The 18,625-nt window shown below is 39.3% G+C and overlaps 1 protein-coding gene and 1 long non-coding RNA gene across 10 annotated transcripts in view; one reads left to right on the top strand and one right to left on the bottom strand.

Annotated features, from left to right (window-relative positions):
* The window catches only part of LOC126391981 (uncharacterized), a 20,456-nt gene extending 13,384 nt beyond the window's left edge, over window positions 1-7,072 (bottom strand). For both annotated transcript variants that reach the window (XR_007570136.1, XR_007570137.1), the window contains exon 1: window positions 5,171-7,072. This is a non-coding gene — a long non-coding RNA (uncharacterized LOC126391981). The remainder of the gene's footprint in view (window positions 1-5,170) is intronic.
* The window catches only part of LOC126391973 (cytochrome P450 4A12A), a 62,788-nt gene that overhangs the window by 25,431 nt on the left and 18,732 nt on the right, over window positions 1-18,625 (top strand). For 2 of the 8 annotated variants that reach the window (XM_050047039.1, XM_050047043.1), the window contains 5 exons: window positions 12,421-12,545; window positions 12,679-12,833; window positions 12,970-13,076; window positions 17,099-17,289; window positions 17,432-17,565. The exons of 1 other annotated variant lie outside the window; for it this stretch is intronic. In XM_050047039.1, coding sequence (XP_049902996.1) covers window positions 12,421-12,545; window positions 12,679-12,833; window positions 12,970-13,076; window positions 17,099-17,289; window positions 17,432-17,565 — 712 coding nt within the window. Of the gene's footprint in view, window positions 1-8,856; window positions 9,149-10,779; window positions 10,925-11,085; window positions 11,131-11,220; window positions 11,349-12,420; window positions 12,546-12,678; window positions 12,834-12,969; window positions 13,077-17,098; window positions 17,290-17,431; window positions 17,566-18,625 lie in introns of those variants that run through there. 5 more of the 8 variants (XM_050047036.1, XM_050047038.1, XM_050047040.1 and 2 more) reach the window with 5 other exon arrangements.

The raw sequence follows: 18,625 nt of genomic DNA, 5'->3' as shown, positions 1-18,625 counted from the left end.
GGAGGAGACCTCGGGGCCGCCCCAGAACACGCTGGAGGGACTACATCACCCGGCTGGCCTGGGAACGCCTCGGGGTTCCCGCGGAAGAGCTGACGGAAGTGGCTGGGGAGAGGACTGTCTGGGCTTCTTTGCTGAGGCTGCTGCCCCCGCGACCCGGACCCGGATAAGCGGAGGACGACGAGTACGAGTACGAGACCATAAAGACAATAAAAACAATGTTGTATCAAATAAAAAAATAAAAAAACAAGACTATAAAAGAGATAATTTGACATAATATCCAAGTGGCAAAATCCCAGTGCAATAGGAAACATGCATGTTTGGCATTTCAATGAACACTGATACAAAGGCAATAGNTGCTGAGGCTGCTGCCCCCGCGACCCGGACCCGGATAAGCGGAGGACGACGAGTACGAGTACGAGACCATAAAGACAATAAAAACAATGTTGTATCAAATAAAAAAATAAAAAAACAAGACTATAAAAGAGATAATTTGACATAATATCCAAGTGGCAAAATCCCAGTGCAATAGGAAACATGCATGTTTGGCATTTCAATGAACACTGATACAAAGGCAATAGTCAGGCTCTCTTGAGTTATTCTCAGTAAGACACAATAACCTAATACCCAATAACACCTCTGTAACTCAGGTACAGCATGGTGTATCATTGCTGCTTCCAACTCCAAAATACAATCTGTTGTGTGAATTTTTTTTTTTTTTTTAGATTTTTTTTTGGGGCTTTTTGCCTTTAATGGACGGATGGATTGAAATGGGCTGAGAGAGAGAGAGTGGGGATTGACATGCAGCAAAGGGTTGCAAGCTAGAGACGAACCTGCGACCGCTGCAGCCCCATGTACAAAGGCAACTCAAAAAAGCAAAATGCCAACAACATGCCTAACCACACCCACATTTAGGACCTACATGCCCATGAACTCAGAATTGGGCAAAAGTACCTGAACAACATGGACACTGGCTGTGAAAATGACAACTACACTGGTCTGAAATTAGCAGTGACAATTGTAATGCACTATGCGCCAAGTGTAAGATGGGGCCAATATCTCTTACCTTCTTTTATTATGCTCCTTTATTGTGGTTTTAAAATATTGTATGTATTACAAATCAGCCTTGAGCAACACACAGCACAAATAATCCTTTGACCTACATGTTTTGATTGGTAAAACACTGTGTCTTATACTCACATAGATTAAGTATTGGTGTATTTGTATCTATATACTTTGTTGTACAGTCACTGCATAATCCTAAACCCAAACATCTTTTTTTCTTATTTGTAGGTTGTCACATTGGAATAAATGTGTATGCGATTCACAGAAATGAAACTGTCTGGGAAAACCCTGATGTAAGTCAAGATGATTTTATTCTAAGCAGATGTTTTTGATATGAAAGCTCACCTATCACCTGCTTACTACATGGTGCACATGAATCAAAGATTAACCCTCCTCAGGTATAGGAAACATGTTCCTGCAGTGTTGGTACATGTATAACCATCCATGTGTGTCTGACTGTGGATGGCGGAAGCGTTGAATGAATTTGTGGAGTTTGTTAATTGCAGCATTGGCTGTTAGCAGTTAGCTCCGCTTATTAGCCGCTGAATGGCAGCAGAGCAAGCAGCCACCAGCCATCAGACTTCACACGATTACTGTAATTTCAGATACTGTGCGTCCCTGTGCTGACACGGCATTTACAGCATCACAAATGTTGTGCCATTTCTGTTTTTTTGTTTTGTTTTGTCTTTTTTTTTTAAATTTATTTTACTAGGCATGATGTTTTTGGGTTGTCCGTTCATCCGTTCATCTGTCCATCCATCGTAGTATTGTGAACACAATATCTCAAGAATTCCATGAAGAATTTTTTTAGAATTTGGCACAAAGGTCCAGTTTTATTCAAGGATGAAGTGATTAGCATTTGGTTGGCAAATGTCAATCAATCAGTCATTCTTTATTTATAGAGCACTTTTCATACAATAAAATGTAGCACAAAGTGCTTTACGTGTTAAAAGCAGAGCCCCCCCATCCCCAACAGATCCCCTCACCTCCCTCACCCCCCATCCTGATGTAATTTTTTTTTAAAAAGGAAGAAAAATGGAAAGAAAAAATAAATAAATAATAAGATAAAGGTCAGGGTCACTGTGACCTTGTGTCAGTTTCATTCTCATGAATTCAGATTCAGATTCAGACAACTTTATCGGTCCCCGAAAGGCAATTCATTTGCAGCATATCCGTGTCTACATTCATAACCAGCCAACATTCAGCCATTACAGATGTAATGGATGTGGTATAATGGATAATGGATGGATAATGAATGTGGTATCTCAAGAAGGCTTTAAGGGAGTTTTCTCAAATTTGGCATAAATGTCCATTTGGACTCAAGAATGAGCTGATTAGAATTTGGTTGTCGAAGATCAAAGGTCACTGTGACCTCCCAAAACATGTTTTTGGCCATAACTGAAGAATTTATATGCTATTTATGACAAAATTTCACACAAATGTCTAATAAGATGAAGTGATGACATTTTATATCCACAATGTCAAAGGTCACATTGTCGTGTTCACTTAAATTCAACCCAAATGAGCCATTTTCTCTATCAAACTGGGAATGACTGGCATAAAAGCTGACTTAATGTCTTTGACACAAGTCAAAGTTGCCCTGACATTGTCTTCATTATGTTTTAAGCAGACAATAACCTAAGGTATACTGGGGGATGAGGACCACTGTATCTCGCCATTTTTTGACATCATTGTCTTGGTTGGAGCAATAGGAAAATCTATTTCCTCATCTGATGGCTCAGAATCCAAATTGTCATTATCAGAATGCATCTCAAGATGGTCTTCATCTTCAGACACATCTGCCTCTGTTTCACTGTTGTGATCATAAATATGTTCCAAAGCCTCAGTGGCTGTCGTCCTTTTGCTTCTGTTGCTCATTTTGTCAAGCTCTGACAGTGAGCACACTGAATGTCGCTGCAGAGTGTTACGTTGGTAGAACTCCCATGCAGAGACTCGCAGGATATAAAAAGTTCCTGTCAAAGTCATAGTAATATCGGATATCCGCACTTTATTGCACTTTACAGTTGAGGTAGGGGGAGAAGGGTTTGTGTGTGTGTGTGCTCCTTGACTTTAGGGAAGTGATCAAGAGTTTGGTTGTGATGTTAGTATACCCAGCATCAATTCAGCCTTGAAGCCACGCCCCCGCTGATGCACAAAGCATTGTTTTCCCGTTTATTCAAATATTATTAATAGTGAACGAGTTGCATGTCCCCTGCACCAAATCCAACACTGCATGCCCTTGAATCTCCAGCAACACACCTGCCAAACATGCTTTCAGACTGCCCTGTTAATACAGGTTCAATTCAATTCAATTTTATTTATAAAACCCAATTTCACAAATCACAATTTGCCTCAGAGGGCTTAACAGCATACGACATCCCTCTGTCCTTTGGACCCTCACAGCCGATAAGGAAAAACTCCTCAAAAAAACCCACTCAATGGTGGGAAAAAAAACCCTCCCGTTGTGTGTGGCAAGCAGGAGAGCAAAGTTTCTTGACCGCAGTGGAAGTGTTTTTGAGGGTTTAATGCCAACAAATTCTGACTGAAGCGGAATATTTCTTTGGATAAAAACATCCTGTGCATTTTGGAAATGATTACATCTACGTATATTTTCAATAAATCTTGACTTTGTTTTTTTTTTTACTTTTTAATGCTGGAGTTACTGGAAATGTTCGGATCATGCAAGAAGCAACCAATCCAGCCACCACTGAAATTTTAATTCTACAAATAATATAACAGCACTAATAATAGTGTCGCTGCAAGAGATACCAATTTAAGAATAAACATGCAAAAAAGAGTAAGGAAGAGTTGGAATCTCAAAGTTATGAATGAAGCTTCAAACTATCACCACATCTTTTTGTCCATATTATGTCAGTTGACATTCAACAATAATGATAATTCAGTCAGGAACTCCCTCGTCATAGATTGAACAATTTATTGCAACAAATAGAAATACAGTTATTCTTGGCGCTGATGGCTCCACTCTGAAGTTGCTCCCTGGATCAGACAAGCAGCATGCTAAAGCAATACAGGGAGCGCAATGCAGAACCCCCCCCCTAACAACCCTTGTTTTTTCCATCTGAGTGCAAAGGATGAAATATCACTGCTCTGACATGCTGCTGCCCTCTTGTGCTCTTGATTGAAAGTACACTTTTGCTCTTTTCCTCTCTCAGAAATTGCATCGGGCAGAAATTTGCCATGAATGTGCTGAAAGTGATGACAGCCCTGACACTGAGGAGGTACCATCTGATCGAGGACCCCACTCAGAAACCCAAGCTGATTCACAGATTTACACTCCACTCATCCAATGGCATCCACATCAAGATCAAACCTGTAGACCCACAAGAGTAAGAGGAAATTACAGTAGGAGAGGGTATAAACCTAGAAAATACATTGATCTGTCAGGGAAATTTGTCAGGAGTTCACATTTCTTCGTTTCTTATAGGGCTCAAAAGGGTAAACGTAGCAAAGGTGGAAAAACTGCAATGCATTGTGGGCTTTGCGGGCAATTGGAAAGTTGTTTATGTTTCGCGACGCTACGCTTGTGTTCTGTTGTTGTTTTAGCATTTTAAAAGTAACTGTATCATTTGAAAATGGTGCAGACTTGCTGTGTCATTAACTGCCACAATCGTTCTCAAGATCGCTACAGGAAGAAGATCGATGGGCTGAAATAGAACTAGGGACAAATCTAACACAGCTGTGCAGTCAGGACTTTTAATCCCGTTTTTTAAAAAAAGAAAACAAAAGTACACATCTTGATGTCACTAAAAACATTGTTTCTCAGTTGTCTCCACAGGAGTAAACTTGTCCTAAATTGTGATTAAGAAGTGAAAGTAAAAAATAAAGATAAACACCATGTTGTGCCCACCCATGTATGACAATGGAGAGTTAGAGATTTATGATGTGAAAATGCCCTAATTCTGGAATAACCGAGAAACCAATACATATTTACCACATAAATGAAGAGTGGAATTTAGGCTTCAAAATATTTTTTGTTTGAAATAAATTGGTCCAGCAGACACCAAGATATGTTAGTCAGAACCTGAGCAAGCAAACAGGCAGCACCACACGGAGGTGGGACACAGTGAGGCTTGTAAAGTTTACATACCTCTGAAATGACGACGGTCTTCTCTTTAAGGCGTAAATTTCGGAGGTCCTGCACCCACCCAAAGTTTGCTTGCCCACGAGTCCTTAAAGATTTGCCCAGTCCATTTAAATCTCTCGCTTCACGTCTCTCTCCCGGCCCAACGCAATGTAAACAGAACAATTTGCCCGTAAAAATGGCGCTGGTTACACACAATGCATTGCGAAGTCACATGCCCTTTTGAGCCCTATATTTCCAATAAAACCCTTACAGTGTAAAATCACAAGCAGGTAATTGTAGTACAGTATTTCATTTAGTGGCTGAGTATGTTTTTGATTAAATTAATTGCTGAAAAAGAAGTTGTATATGTATTTTAGAGTCATTTTCTCAAACTGTAACAGTTTTTAATGAGATATTTTATATGTGAAAAAGGAATAGGAGGACAACTGTACAAAATCAGGACCAATCAGAACTTGGATCTCATCTGTGACGTGATGTCTGCTGAACTCACCCTCCACTCTGGATGGTAGCAAGTGTTTACACTGCAGGAGAAACATGTTTTTATTTTTGTTTTTATTTCCTCAAAACCAAGAAAAACTGCATTCAAAAGGAAAAACATTGACACCTGGTGGGCAAAGTATAAAAGTGTGTGTGGGGGTGGAAACTTAAAAAGTAACTAAACCCCCAAACCACTTTTTTTTCCAGTTGAAAAGCAATGTATATGAGTATTTAGTAGTGTTGTTGACTGATTCAGGTCTAAATCTTCACATTTGAGTGTAAAATATTTGTATTCTACATATTGTGTTAAAATATGCATAGTGACCGCCCTCTACAGGTTGATACCTGGCTATTGTAATTGAATTTTGCTATGTGCTGGTGCCAAGTGAAGTATATATGGAGGCAGCTCTTGTCTGCAGAGGAAAATATGGCACATTAATTGCCTTCTGGACACCTATTTCTGCACCTCTGGTCCTAAACATACAGAATAACACCATTTTACACCAGAAATTTGATGTTAAAAACTGCAGCACTATGTTAATCATGACACAAGGTGGCTCGCTGTTTTTCAAATAAAAAACATCTACAAAACTTATATTAGTGGTCAAAACAAAATTAAATTAATTGGAGGGAGTCATCTCCATGGCAGTGGCTGCTGAGGCTCATGGGTACTGTAGTACTTTAAAAAGAAACTTTATTTCTGTTTCATTTACAGTGTAGAAAAACATCAGCAGAGCACAGGAGGAATTCAATCTTTTTTACTGTAAGAAACAGAAATTCATTTTTTTGAATGGTTTTTATTCCTTTTATTGTACAGAATGATAAGTCTGATGCAAATAAAAACAAAAACAGGACGTTGCACATATTTAAAAACAAATATAGACACGGCAGGTCAGTACAACCACACTGAGCTGATGAACCATCAATGTATGACCAATAAGTCATAACAACTTCTGTCTTAAATTTACTCCAACTTAACATACTGAGTTATTGAATTTCAACTTAACTGTATGAGTTGTCATTATTTCAAATGAGTAAATGTAAATTTCAATGTGCCAAAATAACATAAATGCATGAGTTGTAATTATGGGTACATGTTTTTTAGGGCTGTCAATGAATTAAAATATTTAATCACAATTAATTGCATGACTGTCCATAGTTAATTTGTGATTAATCACATATTAATCACAATTTTTTATCTGTTATAAATGCACCTTAAAGGGATATTTTTCAAGTTTTTAATGTTCTTATCAACATGGGAGTGGACAAATATGCTTGCTTTATGCAAATGTATGTTTATTATTATTGAAACAATCCAAACAATGACAAATACAGTCCAGAATATTCTCTAGAATAACCTCAAAGGTACTGCATGCTCAAAAAATATGCTGAAAGCATACCATGCAAAACTCAAGTCTGACAAGTAACAACAGATGGACATACTGACCTGAATCTAACATTACTTCGTAATACTAACACAGTGTCGTGTCCAACTTGTCACTTGTAAATAAATATCCCATTTTTTCTTTAAGCAGCTCAACCTCATGCATCACATTAACATGTACATTGGTCAGTTAAATTTTTCATCATTTAAAGATCATTTCTGGGATCATTCACACTTAAAGCAAATAATCTCATACAATGTAATTGTGTCTATAACGTTACATGGGAAAATAAATGCTCACAAAAACATCCCCTTCTACAGAGTGGGATCAAGACAGGGTGATACAAAGAAGGAATTACGGAAAATAAAGTGTGCATGTAACAGTGGGGAGTGTGAAACAGAGCTAGGACTCTGGTATATAGTGCAGTTAGGCTATAGTTTGTACTTCCATTTCTTTGGATAAAACAGTCTATACTTCTATCTCTTTGCTCTTCTATTGCAATCAGCAGAGGCTGAGCAGCCCAGCATCCTTCCTCCTCATTTATTTCCTGACAAAATGAACATAGAAACACCACAAATGAAAAGAACTACAACATACAGTAAATGGGTTGTTCCCATTACTTCTGTGTCTTTGCACTTAGCCAGTTGCCCAAACAGACAAGCCTGTTTACATTTTTGGACGACAGGGCAGCTCGCTTCTTCTGAACAACATGCCCAAACAGTGAAAATAACCCCACACATGGTACGGATGTGGCAAGTGTTGCCAGGTACTTGTGTGCAAGGCAGGCCATCTGGCTGTGTGCCCCATCATGTTTGGACCACACCGGCTGGGGACAGTCCTCCATGCCAATAATGGGCTCTGCCCTGCATTTCTCAATACAGTCCTCCTCTTTATCAGACAAAGACACTGGGGCAAGCATGAGAGCTGGTCTTTTCATAGGTGGCTCAGACGTCTCTGGATGTTCTGGCTGTGCAGACCTCACCCTGTCTCTGAGCAAGGCACTGACCAAACGCCACACCTCATGTCTGTCAGGTTTGCTAATAGCAATGTAAATGTCACAATATAACACATTTACTGGACATCTATTCATTTATTTTATTCTGTAAAATACAAAATATATTTTGGTTCTCACACACTGCCCGCCCACGTGTTCATCTTTACCTGTGCCCTACACAGCTTTTGCGGGTTACCCATCAGGTACCCGTGGATACCTGACCCCATGCAGGACTCTGGAATGGAGATGTTCAGTGCACATTATGTCCCGGAACTTGTAGGAAGGAAAAAACAAGATAGCAGTCATTTCAGTCCTGGACCCAACTGCACACAAAATAGTTACAGTCCACCGGTGACTTGGATGGTCAGTACAAATGACAGTTGAACAAAAAACCTCCAAAAGGCTCCAACACCTCAAACACATCAGAGAGGTCACCTTGAGTGGCTGGGGGCCTGGCTCTGTGACCCTCAGTGGCTCCTTCCTAGCGTTTCAATTGACTCATAGCGCCACCTGCTGGAGGTAGAATTAAGATTGTGCCAAAAGTCACGTGATATTTTTTGTCTTAGTACAATATATTTGTTTGTACATGCTGTGTTTGTTTCTGAAACATGATGTATCAGAAAAATATGTATTTGTTTGATAGGTGTGTTTTGTATTTGTAAAACAATATGCATTAGTTCGTTAATTATGTTTTGTATTTGTCACCCACACTGTGTTTGTTAGTGAATCACAGGGCAATTGTAAAGCGTAATCTGTTAAGTTTTGCCAGGATATTAGCTCCATAGAAACTGACTGTTTTTGTCACCGCCCCCTGATACTGCAGCCTTATCTCATTAACCTTGCAGAGGAGCCGCAGTTCATCTTCAACAAGCCTGAAGTCACCTTCAGTTGCGTTCAGAGTTTTTCCTCCAGCGACGCACAGACTCACCTGAGATGGAGTCAGCTGAAGCTTTCGTGAAATCTCAGTTTGGCTGGCCTCAAATGCATCACTTGTTTGCGCTAATCTGTCTCGTTGCTGTCGTCTATAAAGTAACCATCCTGTACCTTCAAAGAAGACATGCGCTTCTAGGCACTGAAGATTTTCCAGGACCACCGGCACACTGGCTTTTTGGACATGGTAGAGATGTAAGTCAGTCACGAGCACTCAGTAACGTGCAACTTTGTGCAACTGTTATATAACAGCATCTTTCAAAACAGAATTACAAAGCTAAATAGTTATAGAAGATATTTCAGCACACTTTATGTTAGAGTATACAGGATTCATCAATGGACAGGCAGGTTTAAATAAGCAATCCCATTCTAATCACTGGCAGTATGCAAATGTTTTGCTATATTCACTGTGTTTCACCCCATTTTTGTATCTTATAAGAAGTTTTGTTTCCATTTGTATGCCTCATAGTACTCCATTCAGTAGGGGAGAGCGGGGTCGGTTGGGACATTTTTGTACTGACACAAAATAACTTTAATTTCTCACAAATGACTTGAACAGTGATAACAAGTGGATCCCTGAACATATAGAGATGTTTGCTAAAAATGTATCAAGTTTTTCAGAGCCCAACCCAAGCGTGAAAGGCGTGATTTTGTTAAATGTACAATGAGTGCATTTTCCTAAAATTCTGCCCCTCCAGGACGGTTAGGACACCTTGTTCTGGGATGGAGAAAAAATGTTCCTTGGTCATATATTTCTTTGAGAAAAAGAAAACATTTGTAAAATTATTATATTTTCACAGGCCTAAATTACTGATATATGGAATTCCAAGTCCTCTGAGTCTTCATTTCAGTGGTACCTATCAGCTCAATGTGGACTTTGAAATGTACACCAAATGGAGTTCATGCTTTGTTTTTTACATGGCCTATTGATTCAGTTTAACAATCTAAGTCTCTTAACAGATTTAGATTGAATCAGTGACTTGACAGTGGGTCTTGTTCAATAACGAAAATCCTTTGCCTCTGAGTTAAAAATGTAGTCACATGCTGTAGATTTCAAAACTGTAAATAGTCAGACGGTCTCCACTTTGATGCTGAAAATGAAGAGGGTGTTGCTGAGTATGAGCATGGTGAACGGCATTGGCATAGTTGCTAAGCAACTTGCTAAAAGACACTTAAGTGTCCTCCTGCCCCAACTGAACGAGAATGACAGAAAACTCACAATCAAGTGAAACACAGCAGACAATAGTGTGCAAATCTTGTCTATCCAGCAGTTTGGGTATCACTGATGGTTCTCACACCTAAACACTGTTAACGCCGGGTGGAGCAGTGGTCATAAAGCATATCTAAGTTCTGTGAAAGGAAACATTTATAAGTAGGCTACAGTTTTGAAGATGATGGAGGCATTATGTTTTCAAGTTAATAAAAATGATAATAATAATGACTTCATTTAGGAAAGGTTCATAGTGTACCACATAAAACACAATAATCTATGTTATGCATGTTCATATAAAAAAGACAAAATGTAATAAGCTGCACCCACAGTGGCCCCACAGTCTGGATGAAAATCAAATCTCCAGTGACTGGTTTTAGAGCATAAAACTTGTCACCTGTTTCATGAAGTCCGCTTGTCAGTCAAAATGACCCCAGATGCTGTGTTCGCTTGCTGCGGCAGAAATCCGATCAAACGGTAAAACCCGGCAGTGCTGATCAAATATAAACCAAAATTCTATTAGTAAGTTAGTAAACATATGTTCAGTTGGTAACGAATTGTCCTCCCAGGTTACAGGACTGAAACCTGTGGTTAACCTTTTTAATTGCTCTTTCAGTTTAAACAAGATGGAAAAGCTCTGGACAGGATTGTGGAATGGGGAAGGCAGTACTCTTACGCTTTCCCAGTGTGGTTTGGTCCCTTTGTTTGTTTCCTCAACATTCAACATCCAGATTATGTGAAGACTGTATATGCAACATCAGGTGTGTGAGCATTTTTTAAAATCTTTACTGAAATGATTCACCATTATGTTGTCAATTGTAGTCAAATCAGTGCTTTTTATAATCTCCTGCAGGAACATTGGCTCCATTTTTACGATGACAAGTCAATGTAAAAGATTTTTTATTTATTTGTTTCCTAACAGAGCCAAAAGGTGATTTGGGGTATAGGTTTATTCAGTCTTGGATTGGTAAGACTGATTTGCCCTTTTGCTAGAGTACATTTTGTCTTATTACAGAGATGTTTTACTGACTGACACACATATATTGTCTGTCTTCAGGTGAAGGTTTATTGGTGTCAAAGGGTCAAAAGTGGTTTCGGAACAGAAGGCTCTTGACCCCAGGTTTCCATTATGATGTTTTGAAACCATACACTAAACTGATGGCAGACTCTGCTCAAACAATGTTGGTATGTATATGACAGTTTAGACATGTGAATAACAATTTGTAATAAGTAATCAAAGACCATAATGGTGAAGTAATGTTAAGAACAAATAGGCTTTTGGGCCGTCTAGATGATATACTGTTAAACTTCAATTAGTAGCCCAGGCTATTATTAGCTTCTTTAATTCCTTTTCCTTATTTGAACCAGTATGGATATTACTTGTGTAAAAAATAGGCTTTGAATAACATTAATTGTGTTATGTTATGACACTTGTTTCACCGCACCTGGCCTACCAAGACAACACCACCTTTTCTTGTTAAAGGAATATCGCAACTCTGCTTCTTTTTTTTCTTCTTTTTTTTAAAAGATATTTTGTGGGGCATTTTTTAGCCTTTATTTGATAGGACAGACAAGTGTGAAAGGGGGAAAGAGTGAGGGAGTGACATGCAGCAAAGGGCCACAAGCTGGAGTCGAACCCGGGCCGCTGCGGCAACAGCCTTGTACATGGGGCACCTGCTCTACCACTAAGCCACTGACGCCCCACTCTGCTTCATTTTTATAAAAAACATTTTTGATTCTTTTGATCAGTGGACCCTTGCGGACTAAAGAAATATAAGTAACTTACTGGGTAATCGAGGAATGCACACATATTGTGACTTTATGACAGCTTTAGAAGGGAGTCACCACTTGTTTTTTCGTCATGCAGGTAAATCTAAATGACTTACGGTCTTCTCTGGTGCAACTGCTTCCAGTAAAATGAAATCAACCAAGCTAACGATGTATAGCATCTCCATATTGACAAAAGTTTAAACATTTATATTTATTTGCGCAATCTGAGCAACTAACTAATGTTAGCTCAAGTGGGAAGTCAACAATCTGGTTTTATATATCCAGAGAACTTATATAAAAATTAACACCTCGGCAACCAGACCATGCATTTAATTGAGACAGGCCTTTATTGTCCTTTAACCTGGCTAGTTAAAGAGAATGGGTGTTAAATTAAAGTTTTACGGTATGTTGACCAAAAATTGGATGTGTGTGTTAAAGTTTTTCCCATCTACTGCAGAGATGTAACTTCTGTTCTCTTTGTTTTCAGGACAAATGGGAAAGTTATGCAAACACCAGCAAGTCCTTTGAATTGTTCGAACATGTGAGCCTTATGACACTGGACACCGTCTTAAAGTGTGCTTTCAGCTACAGCAGCAACTGTCAGAATGAAAGGTGAGTCTATACAAACTTTTTTCTACCATTCACAAGTCCAGATCTGTGTTTTTTAGTAGTTTAAAGCTTCAGCTGTCTGAATTATGAGTGTGGGTAACTGAGTTTTCAATGTTTGCCCATGTTCTCATTTCAGTGGAAGTAATGCATACATCAAGGCAGTTTATGAGCTCAGTGATCTGATTAACTTGCGTGGAAGGACGTTTCCATACCACAATGACCTGATTTTCTACCTCAGCCCACATGGTTTCAGATACAGAAAAGCATGCAGAGTGGCTCATGATCATACAGGTAAGATCTTCACACATACTTTGATTAATGACAATATGAAACTATTGCTATTATCAGTTTAAATGATTTTGCACATTTACACGTTGCTTTATTTTAAGAGTGAGTATGCAAATATTTATTATCTTGTGTTTTGAAGAGGCGGTCATAAGAAAGAGGAAAGAAGAACTAAAGGAGGAGAAGGAGCTGGAACGCATACAGGCCAAAAGAAACTTGGACTTTCTGGACATCCTTCTCTTAGCAAGAGTATGTTGTGTGATTTCAGATTCAGTTTACTGATTTATGGAGTTAGACATTCTCACTTTTGCTCATTGTTGTGACAATGGTAACAAGTCACAAACATTTAAGGCCTGGACACACCAAACCGACAACAGCGTCACGTCGCCTGTGTCTCGGGGTCTGCCCATTGGTCCGACAGCCCATTGGTCCGACATCCCATTGTTCCGACCATATTAAACCCATTGTTCCGAAGTCCTGTTGTTCCGAAATCATCATGATGCCCTGTGGTTAAGGTCTGGTTAGGTTTAGGCACAAAAACCATTTGGTTAGGGTCAGGAAAAGATCATGGTGTGGGTTAAAATGAAAAAGAAAGTGGCAAACACATAAGCTGTGAGCCTGCTTCGCCTCAAGCCTTTCCCAGCTGACCCAGAGCCGGTCGCGGCGCACAATCAAGGCAGAAATACGCCCGCCCGGAGCCGTTCAGCACCACGGAGAGCTTCCCACACAACCTGGACCCCAGAGTTAATAACAGGAGGTTATGGTGTTTCATTCTCTCCTCTGTATGACACTTGTATCTTGACCAGTAGCCTACTTTTGTTGCGTTGCTGATCCTCTATGGTACACAAATACAGTATAGCCTAGTATAATCACATATCGGAACAACGGGACGTCGGACTAATGAGAGGTCAGAACAATGAGAGGTCGGAACAATGCTACGGCACCCCTGTGTCTCAGCCAAAATGTTGCACTTGAACAAACATTCCATCGACTACAGCCAACAGCCGACTAGGACATGGGTTGTGCCCCCGCGTAAGAGGAAGTAATTATTCCTGACAGCAGACAGTGGTGATTCAAGACGCTACCTAGTCAATTAGCATATTAGCAACACAACCAAAACAAACAAGGGACTTTTACAGTGCACCGAAAGACTGCAGCCAACAGCTGACTAGGACATATGCTATGCATAAGAGGAAATAGCTCTTCAAAGCAGCAGGCAGTAGTGGTCTGTAACCAGAAGACCAACAGGAGAGATTCAAGACGCTAGTTAGCCACTTAGCACATTAGCAACACAACCCAATGTTAAAAAACAAGGGACTTTTCCAGAGCACTGGCGAACAACAGCAAAAACAATTACAAAACGTTTATGGGAAAGACCTCAATGGCTAAGAAAGAAGTCTTTTCTGAGTTTGTTTCGATCTCACACCTTCTTGACCTCCGTTTCTCTTCTTGTGGGCTGAACTGCCAATCAGAGTGTCAGAGTGATTGCATTCACCAGCGGGTACCAACAGCTACTGACAGGCTCCAACGTCTCTGATGTCTGAGCATGTCAAGGCTGATTCAATACACTGAATCGGTTGAAAATTAAGCAGCCAAGGTCCGATTAGTGCCAACAGTGGGGACACACCACAGAAACTGAAGTGACAGATGCTCACCGACGGCCCAACACTGACCAAAGGTCAAACGTCGGCCTGGTGCATCAGGGCATAACATAAAGTTAGGAAGTCCTCTGTAGAAAAGATAATTTAGCAAGAATAGCGAGAATAACAGTAATAAGACGTGTAAAGCATAAACTGCCATCAAGATACAAACAGATATACAGCCATCAAGGCAATCAGCACTTTAAGTTCAAAGTAACTGTGCAGCCAGGGTTTAAAACAGCACACTATACATAAGACAACAGGGACAACCACACAATCATGTATATTAACATAAAAAGACAGACTAAAAAATAATGAAACACTGACACAGACCAACTGTTAAAAATTAACAAGTCATATAGAAAATCCTGAGATCATTCAAGAGATAACTTAACATGATGTCCAAGAGGTCCTCATGAGCAGCGGCCTGAAGACAATAAGTTTGTCTTTTTAAATAAATACGACATTAAGGAAAATGTTGGCTACAAAGCTGTAAACCTCCTTATGATTCAAGTGGTGTACCACCAGCTTGATTTTCTTACATTACTGTGGAGGCAGAATAGCACTTTCTAAGGTCCAAGATGACCTCGTCTTTAGGTGCAACATTTAGCTGGGCAAATACTCCCAGTGACACGCAATAAGTTACCCAACGACACCTGTGTAACTCACGGTCAACATGGTGTATTATTGCTGCTTCCCAGCCTACAATGTACAGACGCTATGTTAATGAATCTCCTCTGTCCAAACACACTTGAGTGCCTAACTCCTCCTTTGACCTGGTGAAGGCGCAGACATTTTATGTCCAGAACACTTGAGACTAACCTGACAACCTCTGGACCCTATTTAAACAATTTATAGTGCATGGTCTAAAGTGCATTTACAGTTCTTCTTCCTCCAAGGAAATCCTACTTCCCATGCGCGAAAAATCACCAAACTTTGCACAAAGGTCCAGTCCTATACCAGATTTGCTCAGCTGCAAAAAAGTCAGTAGTCCTGATGGTGGCGCTACAGCAAGCATCTAAAGTTCAAAACTTTGAAAATTCACAACAAATCGACCGTATGTGCTACAGCTTCACAACTTTCACCAAAATGTAGCCCCAATACTGAAGAAACTTTTGTATATTTAAACCTATTGCAAATTATGAAGTCCATCACTCTGTTTTTTTCAAAAACTGTAAAACTTCTTAAACCTATCTCCTCCCGCAATTTTTGCTTGATTGACACCAAACTTGCTACAGAGCATCTTTGGAGTCATGGTAGATGATGTTTGGCAAATATCAGAATTTTATATCAAAAACTGAATTTTTGACAGCATTTTGAATTCTGTCCTCATGTGAACCATTACTGTCAATGGGAATAGAGCATCTTTACACATCAGTTTGTCACTTATGGAATAAATCAATCATTGTTAAACACAAATTGATGACATCTCCATGCTGTCTAGATGCAATATGTGTATTTTCAGATTTTTGTCTTGATAACTGAATTTATGACAGCAGTTTGAAATCTGCCTTGACAGCTGCTGTCATCCTGGTGGCTGGCTTAGTCAGTTTGTGAAGCCACAGATGAGTTGTCACTTGCTAATTAGCTCAGTCAGATAGAAAATGCTCCTTGGTGTCAGAGGTTGTGAGTTTAAGCCTCAACTGATGCAAAATGTACATTGTAATGGCAACTTTCTTGTTGTCTTCCTATTCTGCCTCTGCTCAGAATTGCCTAAATTTGCCTAAAATTGCCTAAAATTGCCTGGCCCCGACCATTGCTGCACAGCAGCTAGAATTACATGGTGGATTCGCTGTGTAAGTAGCATATAAATAGCACATTGATCACATTGTAGAAAATGAATTAATATTTTCCTCATTAATGATCAACAACCCTGATTCCAAAAAGGTTGGGGCGCTGTGTAAAATGTAAATAATACAATGATTTGCAAATCCTTTTCGAACCATATATAATATTATACAGTATAAAGACCTGATAGACTTTATTGTTTTTTGAAAATATATACTCATTCAAAAAAGTTGGTACAGGGGCATGTTCACCACTGTGTAACATCACCTTTTCTTTTAACAATACTCAGTAAGTGTTTGAGAACTGAGGACACTGATTGTTGAAGTTTTGAGAGTGAAATTATTTTCCATTGTCCATTTCCAGTGTTTGAACTTTTTTGGAATTGGTTCACACACCCATTCACTTACCCACGTTGTGAACTCACCCATGTAGCCACATCTTACTATCTGAATAATGCACCCTTTAAATAGCAGGAAAATACTACACCAGTCTGACTTTAGACCAGGTTTTTGTTGGTCAGTGGGGCAATCACTTTCTGATGCCTCAAAATGGCATTATCCAAACAATGCTCTTGACCACACCTAAATTTAAGAACTACACGCTCACAGATGGGCGCAAGTACTTCTACAGTTTGAGCGCTGGCTATGAAAACGACAGTTGCATTGGTCTGACACTAGCGGCAACAGTTGCACCATATCTTTTATTGTTTTCTTTTTGCAATTTTATTATAGTTTTACTGTACAGTAAAGTAGTCACTTTAAAAAGTGCTTTACAAATACACAAGAGTGTGACTGTTCCTAGTTTTTTGCATTTTTCTATTTATGTCTTATTTATCATCTTCAGGATGAGAACCAGCAGGGTTTATCAGATGACGACATACGAGCAGAAGTGGACACCTTCATGTTTGAGGGCCATGACACCACAGCCAGTGGCATGTCTTTCATCCTCTACTGTCTGGCCTGCCACCCAGAACACCAGAAGATGTGCAGGGAGGAGATCATTCAAGCCTTGGATGGCAAGGACACCATGGAGTGGTAATTTACCTGTTGAAACCCAAGGTGCAATGCAAGTCAGTGTCGCTCTGTATCACAACAGCTGGATTAGGGATTAACTTTAAGCTTGCCCCTTTTTTTCCTTACAATATTGACAACTAATATGTGTGTGTCTTATTTTAAGGGAGGATCTCAGTAAAATTCCATACACTACAATGTGCATCAAAGAGTGCCTCCGCCTTTACCCTCCTGTACCAGGAACAGCCAGAAAGACAACAAAGCCCATGACCTTTCCTGATGGAAGGACTTTACCAAAAGGTTTGGTCTTAATGTTTTTGAAAAGTTCATGTAGGTAAGACAGCAAGCTGCTGAGTGCATATGTTTTACTCCACTGGTAAAATATTAACTCGTACTGGTTATTGTCCAGGTCAACCTATAGCCTTAGTTTTGTGTTAGTAAGTCAGCCTTACACAACACACAGCACATATAAACCCTTAAACATACATGTGTTATATGGCAGTAGCATCTTTATAATACTGTGCCTCATACTTAGGTAGATTAAATATTGGTCTGTTGAATGAATAAATAAATATTTTTTATTTCAGTTACATACATCTTGAGAAACAAAGATTATTTCATTCAAATTTCCCCACAGTCAATAACGAAAAAGGAATAGGCTGAAGCCAAAGGCGTATTTTTGCCTATCCTATATCAACCAAACAATAGTCCAGAATATCAACGATACCAAAGAAAATAAATAAATAAATCCACAATCATTTTACATTTTAAGGCTGTTTTGAAACTCAACAGAGAGCAACAAAATTTCAACTCAACGCTGAGTCCATTCCATAGTTTGACTCCCAAAACTGAAACACATCTGTATTTTACATTGGTTCTTTCTTTACATGCTTCATAAATAAACAACTCTCTTAAATTATAATTTCCTTCTCTTTATTTTAATCATTTTAATGCAGAGAGGAAGGCTTTTGTTCACAACTTGAAAAACTATTTCCAACGTCTAGAATTTTACGGTGTACAGTAGGATGTTTAAACAGCTGATTAGTAGATTCACAATAACCAGCAACACAGTAGGACATGTATGGCATTACAGTACAGTACAGTATTTACAAACATTACATGAAATTTTTGCTGAAACTGTTGAAGGTAATCTATAATTTTGGGGAGGTTACTGTAGAGATCCCTACTGTTAAAGTGGATTACAGGAAAACCCTTCATTCAGAACTGATCTTATCTTCAGAATAATATTCACAAGTCATGTTAATGTTCTGGTAGAAGTGGGTGTCTGGATCAGCTTCATTTTTGATCTCATTAAGTTTGTGATCTTGAAAGTCAAAAGGCTTAAAATCTGTGTATTAAA

This window comes from Epinephelus moara, chromosome 6 (genome assembly GCF_006386435.1).
Source record: "Epinephelus moara isolate mb chromosome 6, YSFRI_EMoa_1.0, whole genome shotgun sequence".
NCBI lineage: Eukaryota > Metazoa > Chordata > Actinopteri > Perciformes > Serranidae > Epinephelus > Epinephelus moara.
This window is presented reverse-complemented; position numbering and strand designations above follow the sequence as displayed.